Source organism: Anas acuta, chromosome 18, assembly GCF_963932015.1.
Source record: "Anas acuta chromosome 18, bAnaAcu1.1, whole genome shotgun sequence".
NCBI classification, from domain to species: Eukaryota; Metazoa; Chordata; class Aves; order Anseriformes; family Anatidae; genus Anas; species Anas acuta.
Genome location: NC_088996.1, coordinates 10,614,692 through 10,631,096, shown reverse-complemented (window position 1 = coordinate 10,631,096; position 16,405 = coordinate 10,614,692). Strand labels below are relative to the sequence as shown.

Genomic DNA, 16,405 nt, shown 5'->3' with positions numbered 1-16,405 from the left:
ATTCCACTAGCAGCTGAAAATACTAAAAAACAGAGTAGCTTTAGGTTGTACCAAGTGATGTGCTGTTTGTGCAGCCCAGCAGCAAACCCCAGCCACACACAGCATTTATACCGGCAGGCCACAGAGCCTCAGGACCAGCTCAGGAGCATTCTGAATGTGAAGCAAACAGAAGGCTGCTGCAGCCTCCTCCAGAGATCAGAGCCAGGTGAACAAACGCAATAAACGGCAGCTGGGACACGGCATCTGCAAACCCAGACCATGCAATAAAGATGCTTACGTTTGCCAGAACATGAAGAGAAACCAATCCATGAACACGAATTAGGACACGCTATCCACCCCATCAGGTGCACTTCCTTTCTTCAAAGAACTTTTTACTCCCTCCCTATTTACAGATCCAAACTCCTCTTCTAGAAAATTTCCTTTAGGAAAGACACCGATACTTTGTGAAAGATTTTCAAAATTTCATTGACGAAACAACTCCCCCAGGTCACAACACCCCCCCCACAGGCCTAGCAGAAGCCATCCGAAAAGAGGCACTGACCGAGACAAAACAGCCACCTCCCAATTACTATTTACACTCCGGGAAGCATCTATATAAACTCAATGTTTTGCACACAACACAGACTGGAACCAGACTGTAAACATTTGCTCCTCTTTCAGTGCAGTGACCCACTGGCTCCATGACTTCATGTGTTTGCAACTCCAAGTGCATTTCATCTAATGCTGAAGCAGGAGTGAGTCTGCAGATCTGCCATCCATCATGGAGAGAGAGCTCCGCTCGTTTCCAAGTTGGACAGGACTGGTGAAGGCTCCAAAAAACACGAGAAATATTTGGCATGCGGAAACACATCAGCACTAAAACTGGTCATGTTGAACTTTAAGATGCTTGAAAAGCATCTGATTGCATATTCTGTAAACTAAATCATAACATTTTAAAAGCAGAACCCTAAACTAGACACTGATGCAGGCACTGAAGTATCCCTAGGATTCAGTTTTACAACACACATTTGGTTTCTATTTCAGCCTCATGAGAAATCCAGGCGACCAAATGCTTTCTATTTCCTTCCTCTGCCTCAATTAGCAGAATCCATTTCAATTAAGTTTTGGTACTTCTGTTTGCAAACAGCGCTCCACCAGCAGAATTAAGCATCTATAACATACAACATCCCAACTCTTGTTACAAGCTATCTGATAAGATTCAGCGATAAATTTACTATGTCTTATGAAAGACCTACAAGTACCATTACGTGAACGTTAATTTCTTTAAGAAGTAGCAAAGTTGCATCCAAAGCACTCAAAATAATAAAGTCAAGTCCTGAAGACTCCCTAAACAGCAGCAATATCCAAGAGGCTGTGAACATTTTGCAGAATTTAGGATTTTGTACTAGCAATTAACCTACTAAAGCCCCTGTGCAACTGTTCCACGGGGTTTTGTAGCAGGCCTCTGGCTGGCAGAAGGCAGCAGCACGCTGCTCCTTCCTTCCCTGCAGCTTCTGCATCCTCTCTGTTCGGTCACCAGTGGGTGATCAAACACCACCACGTGTCTCTAGGCAGCCTGCTGAGACTGCAGGCGGTTTTTTAGAATCATTTCTCTAGCATCATTAAATGTGGGAGAAAGACACAGAAACTCACACGATTGTGCCTTCCCGTACCTCTCACCAAAAAGAGAATTTGTGGCCTTGGTTATAAGTCAAGGAGGAGGTGCACGACACTCTAGCTACTTTAACAGAAGAGACTCTAAAGTACCGGGCAGAAATGTAAGGCACTAATGCCTGACGGAGAAGCATGCAGCACGGTACAGTGAATTAAGTGCTGCAGAAGGCAGCTCACTGCCTGTTATGGTCCACATTCTTACTTCTCTGAAATTGTTAAAGTTGTCAGGCTAAAAGCATTGTGATGGCAAAAAAAAAAATAAATCAGGTTGTTTCCTGCATTTAAAATTCCATAACCTCTCAGTCATATTACCCGATGCTTATTGTTGATTAGAACATATTAGAATTCATTTAGGACCTTCTTTAGCTGCTGACAGTCTTCAACTTCTTTATTCACCACTTAAATTTGTTCCACAGAGCAACTTTGGTTGTAGAGAACAAGGCCAAGCTCTTGCTCACTAGGATTATTCTATTTAGACTGAGCACATTTAATGTTTGAGGTTCTCGGGTTAACTAATGTCGTGTTTTATGACCAATTTCTTCATCCTTAACATTTTATAAACAAAAGCTTCATATTCCAGAGCAGAACAAGATACCACTTGGTACTCTGTCAAGATTACAGCTCAGCATTCTGACAGGCCCTGCACCCTCTGAACTTCTCAGACAATTTGTGGTAAATTCGGATACTTCAAAACCAAAGTGTGAGCAGACACGAGGCTGGTATGGAGAATCAGAGTGACATGGAACGGATTTTACTTCTTACACCAGTAACACTGTTCTATTGCTTTTCTTACGCAGTCAGGTCAACTGTACTTTACGTTTTCTCACATTTTCTTAAGCAACTTCCTCAGCTACCACCAGCTAAAGTTTCCTACCATTTTGCTGCTTCTGCATAGGAGCTACGGCACTAACAGCACACATTTCGATAGCACTCATCACAAACTGAAGTTCAGGTCAATGCAGGCAGCCCAAGCAGTCACCCGAATGCAACCCAAGTATCACGTGCTCAACGAGAGGAGACTTACCAGCCTCCAAGGCTGAAATCTCATTACAGTAAACTCAAATTAGGGAACAGCAGCACAAATCAACGCTGCCCCTGGCACTGCACCTTAATCCTAGAGGATCCCATTTTGCATATGAAAAAGATCACTCTATTCTTTGCCTCAGGTGCAAAATTAATTTTACCTGTATAGATGGAACGTCACAGCTGCTCTCATCCCACATGTTTTGCCAGCATGCAGATTTGCTGACAGCTATGGATACTGGGACTTTGTAGTGTAGATCGGGCTTATGTTTAGTAATTCATTTCTACGTGGCCAAAGAACAAGTCCTAGCCATTGCTATACTGAAGTTTTGTGAAACGGTGCAATATGCAGTGCTACAGGTACTAACATGTCGTGTACTGCAGGTTAGTTAATACGGAAATCGGCTCTGAACCAGTGTTTGTACGGAGGTCTCACATTAGCCTTTGGGCAGCAGGAGCAGCTGAAGCTCATCTAGCACATTTGCACCAATTTAAAAGAAGTTGCTGAGAACTGGTTTACCCATTCAAGTCATGAAAGGCTGAGAAAGTCTCTTCCTGTGAACTCTTTAGAGGTTGCTGACACGTACAGCGTGTTCAGAACAGCACTTTCATTTACCTTTATTGTTGCTTTTAATCAAGGCTCATTTATAGAAATCCAGAGCTTTGCAGAAAGAACAACGTCACCTTCTAGTCTTCTGCAACAAAATCTTTAGAAAACTAAGGCACACGATCAATATTGCCTTGGCTGTTCAAGCCTGAATTTGCATAACAACCCAACACTGTGCTCTCAAACTATTATGGAAGGCAGCATTTTAAAAGCAGTTGTTGCCCGTAAGCAGGTATCTAGATCGAGTTTAAATTGAGAAAAGTAGCACAGTAGCCCCCAGAAAGTTGCTAGCATTGTTGGTTCGAAGTTGACTCAATGTGCTTCTGTCTCATGTGTGTGTATCAGGGTAACATGTTAATATCAAGAGGGCCCTCACTGAAAAAAAAACAAAAAAATTAAAAAAAAGTTTTAAGTACAGATATCACTCTGGATTAAGAATAATTTTTATGTTGTTTGTATATATACGCACACAGTTGGAGTAGCTGCACATTCTGCACCAAAGGCCTTGGCAGCGTGCAGTGTAACAACCACAGTCACCACTTTGCAAGCGGAGACAAAGGCCATATCAAAATAACTCTTAAACGTGAAAAAAACCCTACCGTGGGCACCAGCAAATCTACTTCCTATGCGTTCAGGAAAGAAAACTGACAGAGATGTTCATCAGTAAAATGAGACCAGCCTGCAGCACAAATCAGCTGGAACTACAAGACCACTCCAGGTGCTTCAGTGCCTTGCTGCTGCAAACTTCACAGGCAGGGAAGGGAGAACGGCACGAAGGCAAGCTGGCAGCCCCAGCAGCAGCCGTTCAAGGCACAGCAACTCAGAGGTTCAGACAGAAATCCTAATCCCAATTTGGAAAACGAAGAAAATTAGCATTTGTGTGAAATTAAAAGTTAAAGCTCATTTGAAGGTAATTGAGCTCAATTAAAATCTTATGGCCAATCCCCATTACCCAGAGCACTAGTACACATGTTCCTGGCCAAAAAGCAAGAATAAGGAAGCTCAAGCCTCCTTATTGTTTGACTCAAGCGTTAATCGCTATAAAGAGCCTTATTAATACAAATCAGCATGATCTTGTCACCAGGGCAAGAAAAACAGCAAAACAGCAAAGACTCCGAGCCTCTCCCGAGAATCTGAATGACTCATTTTTAAGTAGAAATTTGTAAAACGTTTTTCTTTCCACAGTTATAGCAACAATCTTTGGTAAATCCGTTTCATGTGTAAGGAAAGACCAAAAGACAGCAAGCAGCTCTAACTCTTCCAGGGGTTTTAACGAGCAAAGCTCACCATACACATGCCATCCTGTGATGGGACATTTGGCAGGCCAGGGAAAAAAGGGGAAAATAATTCGTATTTCAACACTGACAAAGCAGCAGCAGGCTTGTGGCGTTTTTTTTCTCTCACCACTAAAATTTAAGCACCATTCAGTATAATCACTATGCTTTATTTAAATACGGTAAGTCTCAATTATATGATTAAGTCAATGCATGTGTTTACAGGAATACCGGGGGAGTGGATCTCATGCCTGCAATGAAGGTTCTTACATCAGTCTAGGAAACTTTCTGACAGTTTATGCACTCAAGCACATCCGAAATAGAAGAGCCACCTATGCACTTCAGGAGATCTGGGACATTGAAGGGAGAAAAGCAAATAAAAGACATCTCTGCCCCCAGCTTGGGGGTCTGGGGAGGCTGCAGAGGATGAATACCAGGAGGAATATTTACACATGCCAGAGGGCACAAGGTGCCAAAAAGCTTTGGAAGTTCCGTGTCACAAGCATGATGTAGAAGACACGGACAAAGTACAGATAACACACTCTGCCTTTTTCCAAGTTCTACACCAGTGACTTCAGAGCTGTTGAGGCACTGACCTCACAACGGTTTCCTAAGACGTGCGTCCACACTTGAGAAAGAGGAAGACGCCAACTCGGGGCAGCCTAGTCAGCTGTCAAACCACTGGCCTTCTCAGCTTCACTATGCTATAACCAGGCACAGACCTGTGGCCCACGGACCTGAAAGCATGGCAAATATTGCTAATGCTTTGCAGTGGCTATTTGAGGGCGGACTCTTTCCATAAATGAAAATTCACAGAAATTTGATGTTCTCTTACATACAACAGCCCCATCGATACTCAGAGACAGAAGCCAGAGAAGCCCCAAAAGAGTAAGATGAAACACAATCTTCCAGTAAAACAAACAACACTCTGAAAATGCTACAGAGAAGCTGCAGCTAAACTAGCAGAACTTCAAGCTGAACACGCCTTTTCCTGTCTTCTATAATCTGATCAAGCACTAGCAGACATGTCACAAAAGTAAACAGGACCCAGAAGTAAACGCACATCCAGTCGTCCTTGCTGTACCCGTGGCTGCACTTCTATGCAAATGCTGTTAGAATAGTGTCATTGCTGCCTCCTGGCACTGAAGGGTCACAGCATTTACAAAAATCGGTGTGATCTGCAAGTAGGGCATGTACAGTATGCATCTGAAGATTGCATCCCTCTTTTCCAGTGTCAGAGAAGTAGAAGACTCATGGAGATGGTTTCAAAATCCTTCTTTGTTAGTGACTCTAGCAGCAAGCCTCAGGACCTGCAGGTTCATGGTGAACTGAGGTGAGAGGCAGCACACAGGGGCCCTGTCCTCGGTGTTACAGACACACAGCGCCAGAGCAAGGCACTTCCTCAGCTGCCAGCACCTCAAAGCAAATCTCGATGAGAGCAGCAAACCTTTGCAGCCACAGAAGTCTGAGTACCTCCTGAGTATAAACGTAACAGCCAGGAAAAAGCTCTAGGTAGGTCCTGAGACAGCCTTTACAGTTTAAAAAAACAAACAAAAAAAAACCCCACACCTCTGTTTTCTTCCTCATCCATACGAATAAATATGCTGCTTCCCACCTCCTCCAAACAAAGTGACACAAATTTCACTCCAGCATTCATCAGCTTTCTGACCAACTGGAATAGTGACTGGGTTTTGTGCTGAAATTAACCACTGGTCTGCATGCTGCAGAATTAAGCTAATGGGTATGGTTATACAAGTCCCTTCAGGAGATATTTTTTTTTTTCAATTGGAAATCAATTTGCAATGGGAAATCCAAAACGTTAATTGGATGACAAAGCATTAGGGTGATACAGACCAACTCCATCAATAATCCACGTTTGCTATCTGATGCAAGGCCACAGGAGAAAATTTCAGGAGATGAAGAGCAAGCTTGAGGATGCCCAAAATCCCAAGCATAACTGCAGAACCTAAGCTACAGATCCCAAATAACCTGCAGGTACCCATGTTGGTACCTGAATGGCTTTGGGTTGTAACGAAGTTTGAGGGATCGTTACACTGACCAACTAAGCAGTACTGAAATTGTGTATGCTGCACCATAAACTGCCATTAGTTCTTTCCAGTTTTAAAGCATCACACGAGGGCGAACTGATGAGTTTTCAAACAGTGCTGTGCCTGGCCAGCAGGCCCCTATGTCACACCGAGGGAACCAGATGATATTCTATTCGCATGACCACCGAAGTTACCAAAATGAGGAAGAACTGGGCATGGAAATGCTGATTTCTAATTCCATTAAAATCTAACCACGTTCTGTTTTTCCCCCTCACGCTGCTATAAAAAGCCTACGCTGTTTCTTCAGGCTCCCAGAGTCATGTCTGGCACTATGAATGGAAGACGGACTAAAACGAAACAGAAGCAAGAACAGCTCCATGATCTCTCACAAACACCTTCAGATTTTAGCTTATAAATGCAGAAACTTTAATCCTGGCCTCTCTTTTTCTGTACTTCCTATCTCTTCCAAGTGCAAATGGCTCCTAGAGCAGCACTGTTGCTTCCTTTTCTCCTGGATTTCCATGTAAATTTGTTTCACTCCTTATCCATCACCGCTGTTCTTCATTTGCACACCTCTACCTTTGCCCCAAACTGTCTTATTCCCATCGTAAACAGCATTTTCTCAGCATTCCTGCCGGTGCCCTCATAATAGGAACCATGTTTTCAGAGCAGTGTCAAACTCAGTCCAGTGGAAAAAAAGCTCAGCTCCCTCAGTCTGGAGTAGATGCAGGCAAATAATTCTCTTCTACCATGCTCAGTCCCAGCACTGGACTTTTTTTTTTTTTTTTAAACAACACTCTTCCCTCTCCCCTAAACATATAATTATACTATTGCTGATCTCTCTCCTTTCATTTTTTGCTGCATGCAGTTGAACTGGACGTAGAACAGTATTCGTCTTTTACTCCCCATATTCCAATACCAGCCATTTTCAGTCTTTTAAGCCTTATTTCAAGAGTCAGTTCTCAATACAACTGATCTGTGTGTCTTCCAGTTTCCTCCACCCTACCTCCTGACTCGGGGAACACCCATAACTCCCTCCTCCATCATTGGTGTCTTCCCTCCACACCACGACGTGAACTCTGAACACGTTTCTATAAATGTCTGCCAGCAGCTATGACAAAACCGTGCACTGCTTTCAGGAGTTTGTCCTTCCGTTCTGCACGTGGAGCTCTCTCATAACTCATGTTTAAGCTTACTGGGGCAAAACTGAGACTTGATGCTCAGGCATCACTTTATCACGCTGCTTGTGCTCAATACAATGACATCATTCTGCTTTTTTTTCTTTTTTACTCATGCTTCTAACTTGGCAGAAATACACTGGGCTGAGATTTTGAAAGGATTTAGGAAATACAGCAATGTAAGTATAAATAAAGCAGTTACCTATCTGCAAAATCTAATATTAGGACAATACTCAACTATGCGTAACACTTCAAGAAGTACTTTAAATTCTGTCCTAAACCAAGACATACATATAGTAGATAATACTATACAGATTTAGGGGCTACCAAAAACATAGCAATCTTTTTCTTTCCCGTCAGTAAATTCAGAAGAAAACCTCTTCAGCTCCTACTCAAAGTGAAACTCTGCACATGGTTCAGTTATGGAAAGAACCTACTTGTCAGAAACTCGAGATGACAGCAGCAGCAGCGAAGGAAAAGGGAGCTATTTAACCTGAAGTCACCAAGCGTGCCTAGTAAAGACGAAACGATTTTACTTAACGGATTTTAAAACGGCTCACTCCAGCACAGCAGTTACGTCACAGAAGTCACATCTGCACCAGAAGAGGATCTTGAACACAGCAGAGCGGTCGGTTACCCCTTTCTGATCACTCCGAATGCAAAATGCAAGTGTCAGGTCTCCCTAGGAACCTATCTACCCAGCGCAGTACCAGGCCGGGCAGGCGATAGGCTACTCGAGCACCTGCCATTCAGCAGGCTCTGGAAGACACTCCAGGATTAGGGCAATACATATTTATAAAGAGTATTTACACAACCTCTTTAAGACAGCCTACAATTACACAATCGTTCATAATAGCTCAACGGGAGGCATCATCAGCTATTGTTCAGATTCATGCTAACACAAAGGTTATTTTTAAGACATAAAAACACAAAGCCACTTAGGTTTAAGAGACCTACAGGAACAGATTTAATCTATTTTAAGGTTCTCAACCTGCAACCCCACCCCTAAGAAACCCTATGCCATTGGCATTTCACTACAGAGGCCTACAAAACAAACAGCAAATTAACTTAAGTCTTCATTTCCTTTTGCACCATTAGCATGGAAATCGAGGGACTTTAGCTGTCACAAACAGTTAAAGCTCCAACTCGAGAATCAGGACATTCCCTTTTCCTTCCCAGCCCTACCGTTGGATTGTATACTACATCTTCAGCCGAGAACTTCCATATAACAAAAATCTCATTACACGAGAATTAGCATAGACATTCTAAATTAAACAGGAAGTATAGAGGGAATGTTTGCTAGATTGCTCAAATTGGAATAGAGAAGGGAGTGGTTTTTGAATTCTTCTCATTAACCCATGCATACCTTTTCCTAAAAATCACATTACTATCAAGTCTTCCTTTATGGTGAACTAAGATTTTTAATTTTTAAAGTTAACGCACCAGTTAGCACGAGGTAAAAAATAATCATACAGTAAAAACACTAGACAGGTCCTAGCCCTGTGGCAGAACATAAAAAGCACTCTACACCTGAGCTTTCTCACATATTAAATGAGGACAATTATGTCAGGAGCTCTACATTAATCTTGGTTTTGGAAAACAAGATTATGGATGGAGCTAAGCATCCGTCTGCAACACCAGTGTACCCGTCTGCCACCCAAAACGCTCAAAACCCGTAAGGAGGCCGCCCAGGAATCAATTTTTCCCGTTTCACTGAAAAGCGAAATAGGAACAAGACACAGCACACACCCCGCTGAAAACTCCAAAAAGCAAATCTTACCAGCTGGAATTCTCTGCGCCTGTCGTACGCGTGCTGGATGCCGCTGTCTGCCCAGAGAGCTCTTATGGCCGGGAGGTACTGTAAAAAAACTGCCGTCTCCACCATCCCTTGCACCACCGTGACCGACCGGGTATCAAAAGCCATCATCGTATCTCCATTGCTCTGGTTAGCAGGATCTCCCCATGGGATATGAAGTTTCTCTCTGGCATCTACGAGGACTCTCACACCTTTAACAACATGAAAGAGCAGCGCAATTAGGATTTCTCAGCATCTAATGTTTCACTGGCCTACAAGTCTGCGAGGGTTCAAACAATACCCTCACTCTGTACAATCGAGGTTCAGTAAGACTATGCGCCCAGCAGAAAATAAAAAAGGTTCTGAAAAACTGATTTTAAGTACTACATTTCCAGGTAATATCAAAACTCAGAGAACTGCTACCAGAAAAGCACGGCCTTAATAAACAGTGTAACATCCAAAGTACAAGTTTAACTCCTGCAGAAGTACAGTAATTACTAAATCCCCAACCTATGTCACTATGTAAATAACTTTTACAGATATTCCTCCTTTCCTCTGATCTCCAAAACCATTTTACCGCCATTATATTTACCTGGCAGAAAAACAAGACACAGGAAACATGTTTAAAAGCTCATTTCAGAATACGTTAAAGCATCTGATGGCTTTTTTTAAGATTGCCTAGTCCTTGTATTCTTATTAACTTTGTGTACAGTTATAACTCATTGTAGAGAATTGTCACTGCCTTTAATATTTTCACAGATATGTAGACTACACTTACTAAAGTCACAGCGCTTTCTCAACTCAGTGTTTTACCACTTAAGAGCAGAATGAATTGTTTTACATACAGACTTTCCCACAGTTATTGTAGTTTGTTTTTTTGTTTTTTTTTTTAAGTAAATGCTCTGTAAGAGAAACTGATTATTTTAAACTCGCCTTACACAGGTCTTCAAATAAAAAAAAGACCACTGTGCTGACACTGATAAATCAAATGAACTAAATTCTACTATTAGATTTACTAGTGGCAAAGAAATAATAACCCAGGAAGAATAAGCTACTGTAAAGGCGTGGGGGAAGGTATAAGACGCACTGACAGACTGCTGTAAGATGACATGCCCCTTCAACACCACGGTACTTTTTCAATTCCACTCTGACTGTTGTATCTGTCAAAAGCAATGATTTCAGCAAAAGACGACCTGCAGTTTCTATGGGTATACTCGAGCGCAGTAAGAATTACTTTATTAATAGACTATAACCTCATCAACTTTCCTGTTTGTGATTTTCACTACCTTGCTATTTTTGAGTTTTTTGGACCTGATTTGTGCACAGCCTTGTAAAGCAACTCCCTGAGAAACGGTGGGATTTAGGAGCCCTGTTGAGGGGCTGTACTGTACTGTGCTGCCTCGGGAAACTTGGTTATGACTTTGTCCCAACGTCACCCAGCTCCAACTCCAAACCTGACCAGCAAAAGCAGTGATTTGGGAAGCAGAGAGCAAGCGTGGCAGATACAGGAGGGTGACAGCAGCGAAACCTGGAGCCACGCACCCCGGAGGCGGCTGCTGGGCGAGCTCCCAGCCGGGGGCAGCCCTTTTACCCCCAAAACGAGGGGCTCAAACCCCTTCCCCCGCCACCCCAGACCCAATCACCTCCCCACACCCTACCAGGGGGGTCCTTTTCCCGTCATGAGGGCTCACCCCTCGCCCCAGGGGTCACCAAGCCCGGCTGAGACGAGCCCTGTGAGGGGCCAGGACCGGAGTCTCCTCACTGTAGGGCCGGGGCAGCCACGGGGCGGCCCTAAAACCGGCCCCAGCACCCCACAGCCAGCCCCAGCCCCTCAGGGCGGCGACCCAAGGCTACCACAGAACGGAGAGGCTCCCCAAACACGCACCTTTGATCACATTGCTGTAGATAGTGGCCCGAAACTCCTCCCGAGCCGCCCGATCCCAATCCTGCCCGTGGATGATCCTCATCTGCTTGAGGAAGGTGGACTTGCCGCTCTCCCCGGCGCCCAGCAGCAGGATCTTCACCAGGCGCTTGACGTAGGTTTTCTCGCGGTTCAGGCACTTGTCGATCTCCTTCGACTTGCGCTGCTGCTCGGCCTCGCCGCTGGTCAGCAGGCAGCCGGGGAAGCAGCCCGACAAGACGGAGCGGGACGGCAGGAAGTCCGCCATCTTAGCGCACTCTGCCAGCCAGGGGAGCGGCCGCCCGGCCCGGCCCGGCCCGCACCAGCCCGCCCTGCGCAGCGCGCATGCGCCCCCCGCCCCGCCTCGCCTCAGCGCCGCCACCGCCCCGCCCGCGCGTTGCCCGGCCTGACAGGAAATGGCGGGAAGCGCGGCGCCATGGTGGATGTGAGGCGCTTCCCCCCCCAACACACACACATCTCGGGGTGCTCAGCCCTCGGTGAAGTGTTCTCGGCGAGGAAATAAAATGGTTTTATACTAAAATATATTTGTGGCTCGAGTGGTTTTGTGGAAGCGGGCTCAACGTTTCGGTGTGCACTGCTTGGTTCCGCTGAGGAGAGCGTTGCTGTGCTGCTGGGTGATGGCAACAAACTGGTTATAAATGAAGTCTCAACTAAATCTGAATTTTGCAATATTTATACTTAAAAAAAAATAAAGTATACACTCTCAATCTGAATTTTGTAATATTTATACTTATAAAATAAAGTATGCACTCCCAAATCTCCACCTTCTTTATTAATATTGACCATTTTCTCAACACGAATTATCACTCCATATATAACACGCTGAACGAACACTGCTGGCCTCCCAGCGGGGCTTGGCCCTTGAATGTATTTAATAGTGAAGTTTTCCTAAAAGTTAATGTCCCTTCACGTGATGGGTAAAGCGAGTAATATACATAAGACATGCAAGGATTGAAAATCCCACTTCTTGTGTGATCCATCCCTCAGCACAATTATTCTGTTAATCATTTGTACAACATGAAAAAATTACCCTACACTGTCACATAAACCAGCGTAGTGTGAGGTGACACGACACTGCCAATGCAGGACTGCGCTGCCAAGATGTGGTCCACGGGATAACCGGCAACCTTAAATGTTCATCTCTCCTTACATCTCAAATGTGATGCCTGCTATCTTTTCTCTCGGCATGTTTCTGCTTTTTCTAACGATAATCCTAAATTAGAAAATAGGAAGAAAGGATGGAGGAAACTGAGTTGAATTTAACTCAAGGAAATATCACTGTGCCTTTACTGGAAGGGTCTCCTTCCACATGGCTTTGCAAAAAAGAAAACAAAACAACATTTCTTATAGGAGGGCAGGATGTGGTATAAAATTCATATAGTCACCTAATAAGCACATCCTGGTGGTTTTAGTACAGACATGGAAGACAGTAATTCGTGAGCTCTTGTCCAAGGTTTTAAAACAGTGATTGCCTCCTTTCTGAGAAGCAAATTAACACCTACCAGTGAAGTATAACAACAACAAAAAACGCAGAAGGCAGTAGATGCAGTTTAGGAAAAATGAAAGTTGTGAAGCAGAAGAGGTAGCTGACAGCCAGGCCTGTGCAGGAATGCCATAATGAGTCCTTCTCTTCCAGGCCGTCAGCAAAATGCACCTAAAACCTGGGCGGCAACAATAACAGGGGAAGGAATGAAGAGTAATAGCTATTTCTTGGTGTCTTTCAACAGCAAAACCACCTTCCTAACCCAGGATATCCTTCACCAGAGGTCAGATCTGCTTCAGGATAGCCAGGTGTCTCCTAGGTCTACCTGTGCTTCCTTCAAGGCTGCTTCGGTCCCTCATCAGCTCTCCCTGGCAGTCTCGGTTTTGCCCTTTTCCTTCCTCTTTTCCCTCTTTTTGTGTCACTGCCCACCCACTCTCCTTCCCAGTGACTTGCTGGAGCCTCTCCCTGCAGCCGCAGTGCTCCAGGCAGCTGCTTCCTGCTGGCCGTCCCCGGGCAGCTCCCTGTCACTGCTGCTGGCTGCCACCCCACTCCCAAATTTGTCACCTTCTTCTCTGATACTCGCGCTCCACATTTCCAGCTGTCCACGTCTCCTAAGGGCTGGGCCATCCGTGGCTTGCCCTCAGTGCTGCCATCGCTCCTCTCCCTTTCACGTTCCCAGCAGTGGCCAAGCCCTTCAGAGCCTCCTAGGTGCATCGTTCCCAATCTCCTGGCAAACCAACGTGGCCCTCAGGGTACTGCAGAGAAGGAAGGGCTATTCCTGCTCTGAGGATGGCAGATTTCCATGGAGAGGAGACTGAATGTTAGCCGGCTCAGCAGGGGAAGCCAAATAGCTCCGTCCTGCATCAGGTGTGAGCGAGCCCAGCTGCATCCTCTCTCCCAAGCAGCCAAGTTTCATCTCCAAGGCAGGGTGCACAAGGTTTTTCTGTTTTCCTTTTTTTTTTTTTTCCTTCCCCTTTGACACTTCTTAACTTAGTATTCCTGTCCCTGGAAAGTCCAGGAGTGATGGGAAATGAATCTTTGCTGCCCATTCCTGCTCACGGCTCTTCCCATGTGGCAGCTGAGGAAGCCTCTCGCTTGGAGTGCGTGTGCCCTGCCACACAGGACAATGGGCTGGGGAGATACTGCTTCAACCATTGCCTTATTGGGAGACCTGAGATTAAGTCATGCCTCTCTCTCTGCCAAGTTTGCACTCTTTTTTTTTGATAAACTGCTTTGAAATCTTCCTGGAAGGAACTGCGTACCGAAATTCAGCCTGAGCTTGACACACTTGCAGGGCCATTCTCACTGATTCATTTACGTTACTCCTTCCTTCCCCTCACCGCCGGCCCCTGTTTCCTTAGATAGAAAGGTAGTTACTCACCACATGCCTTTTGTGTTGCATGATGAACTTCTGATGTGTGAAGAAGGGGCAACCACGTAGGAAATGTGATCTTTAAACCTGGGGGGATTCCACCTGCAGCGCTTTCCACAAGAGAAAGCGACAAGAATTGTTGCTTCATCTGGTGAGAGTGAAAGTTACCCACAGGGACTTCACAAGGAGGACCAGAAGACACAGTTTAATTCTGAGCAGACCTTTCCCTGTGTGGAACAGGTCAGGAATAACACAGGGAACCAGAAATTAGTGGGAAGGCAGTGAGCCTGCAAGGCTTGTGCCAGCCCTCTGTCTGCTGCTCTGCCCCGCTGTCCAAGCCCATTGCTTTCCTGACTCACAAATTCACACAAATAACTGCAGGACTGTATCGGGGACAGTAAATGTCTCTTTGCTCTCCACCAGTGAGGGTTTTGTCATTAAAGCCCAGGGCTGTCTGCCCTTTACAAGCTTGTCTAATCAGCTTTAGATGCCTCGTGCTTCACGTGGCAAATCTGCCATGGTGCATTAAGAGCTGGGGTAATTCACCTGGGCAGCAGGTGAAGCGCGGCTCATCTCTGATCTCTGTGTTTGCTGGTTTGTGTCATTTCCAGATGTTATCATCGCTGAATTTATATCGGGTGTTTTTCTAACAAAGACACGAGGTAGTTTTGTAACAGGCAGAGACGTGCTCATAAGTTTTATTTGAGCTTGTCAGGGAAGAATAGAAATTGAAAAAATCCAAACCTGGGCTACAAGGAGGGTGTCAGGGTGGGACAGCAGGGTCTAACATTGCCAGGAGCTTCAGGGCTCGGCAAGGTTAGAGCTCCCACCTGAGCTGGAGCTCCTTCCAGCTATTTCTCCTGGATCTCCTGCAAGGAAGTTTTGGTTTGTTTTTTTTTGAATTCATGGGTAGCCCCAGTTTTCCAAAGTGTTTCTCCTAACTAAGACACCTAGATGCCTCAATGGCACATGTAAAGGCAGTATTTTGGGGTGAAATGACTGGTTGTGCTCCTCTGCATGGGGTGCATGCAGTTGGTGGTAACTAATCCTTTATTTAGGCCGGTGTTTGTGTCTCACCTGGGCTGCTTCTGGGTCCTGCAGGGGGGCAGCGCCAAGAGCAGTTCAGAAAAAAAAAAAAATAAACATCTGTAGTTTATAAAGAGTTTTCCCAGTTGGCTTACAAAACCAAGAAATTGAGCTACATCTGAGTGCCATTTGCCCTGGTATCATGTCCAGGAGTTACAGACATCCTATTCTCCTGCCGATATCTGTCTCACTTTTGTTCGCTACCACCTTCAAAATGCCTGCACGCTTTCACTGTTTTTTCCCTTTCTTTGTTTGACTCCCCTTGTAATTCCCTCTCTCCTGTTTGCCCACGGAACAGGCAGTGCCACCAGAGTTTCTGTCGTCTTGGCACTTTTAGAGGGCCTGAGGATCTGAGGATTTTGAGAAACCCAACAGCAACTCAGCACTTGAATTAGGAGGCACTGCAAGTGCGTGCAGAGCTCTCCTCCTGCTCCTTCTGTCAGGCAGCTGATGCCTTGAAGCATGAGGTAGGCTAACTTTGATACGAGTGTGTGGAATGCCAGAGGTTACTCATCGGCATCAAGTTAGCAAGCAGCACAGACCGCAGCACGGTGGAAAAGCCTCTGGAAAGTAAGGAGTGTCTGCGAGCCAGCGGCTGCTGTGACTCACGCGGGGATTTCACATGGGAATGGCTCCAAGCAGATACAGGAGAGGAGCCTTCCAAAGCGCTGGCTTGTTCAGACGCTGTGAAAGAGCAGAGATGGAGATAAAACTTCCACGAGGGCAGCAGAGCAATGCCTGTGCCTTCAGGGTGTCGGTATGAGGGGAGGAAGCTCTGTTTGAGCCAACGTGCTTTCCTGAAGCACATGAGCACAGCGTGGCATGTCGGAGCTGTCACAAAGTGTGGTGGAAATGGACCTGCAGTGTGTGGCTGTACTCAGGCAGCACCTATAGGTGTGCAAGGACAGAAGGCACCGTGCCCACCCGGCGGGCAGGAGACCCAGGGAATGCCCACCCTGAGCCCT

The 16,405-nt window shown here is 45.5% G+C and overlaps 1 protein-coding gene across 1 annotated transcript in view; it reads right to left on the bottom strand.

The window, feature by feature from the left end:
- Positions 1-11,825, bottom strand: part of GNA13 (G protein subunit alpha 13) — a 29,448-nt gene extending 17,623 nt beyond the window's left edge. The window contains exons 1-2 of the mRNA XM_068655501.1: positions 11,464-11,825; positions 9,564-9,790 (exon numbers count right to left, since the gene is read on the bottom strand). Of these exons, the coding sequence (XP_068511602.1) occupies positions 9,564-9,790; positions 11,464-11,746 (510 nt within the window). The 5' untranslated portion in view covers positions 11,747-11,825. The remainder of the gene's footprint in view (positions 1-9,563; positions 9,791-11,463) is intronic.
- Positions 11,826-16,405: the final 4,580 nt, after the last annotated feature.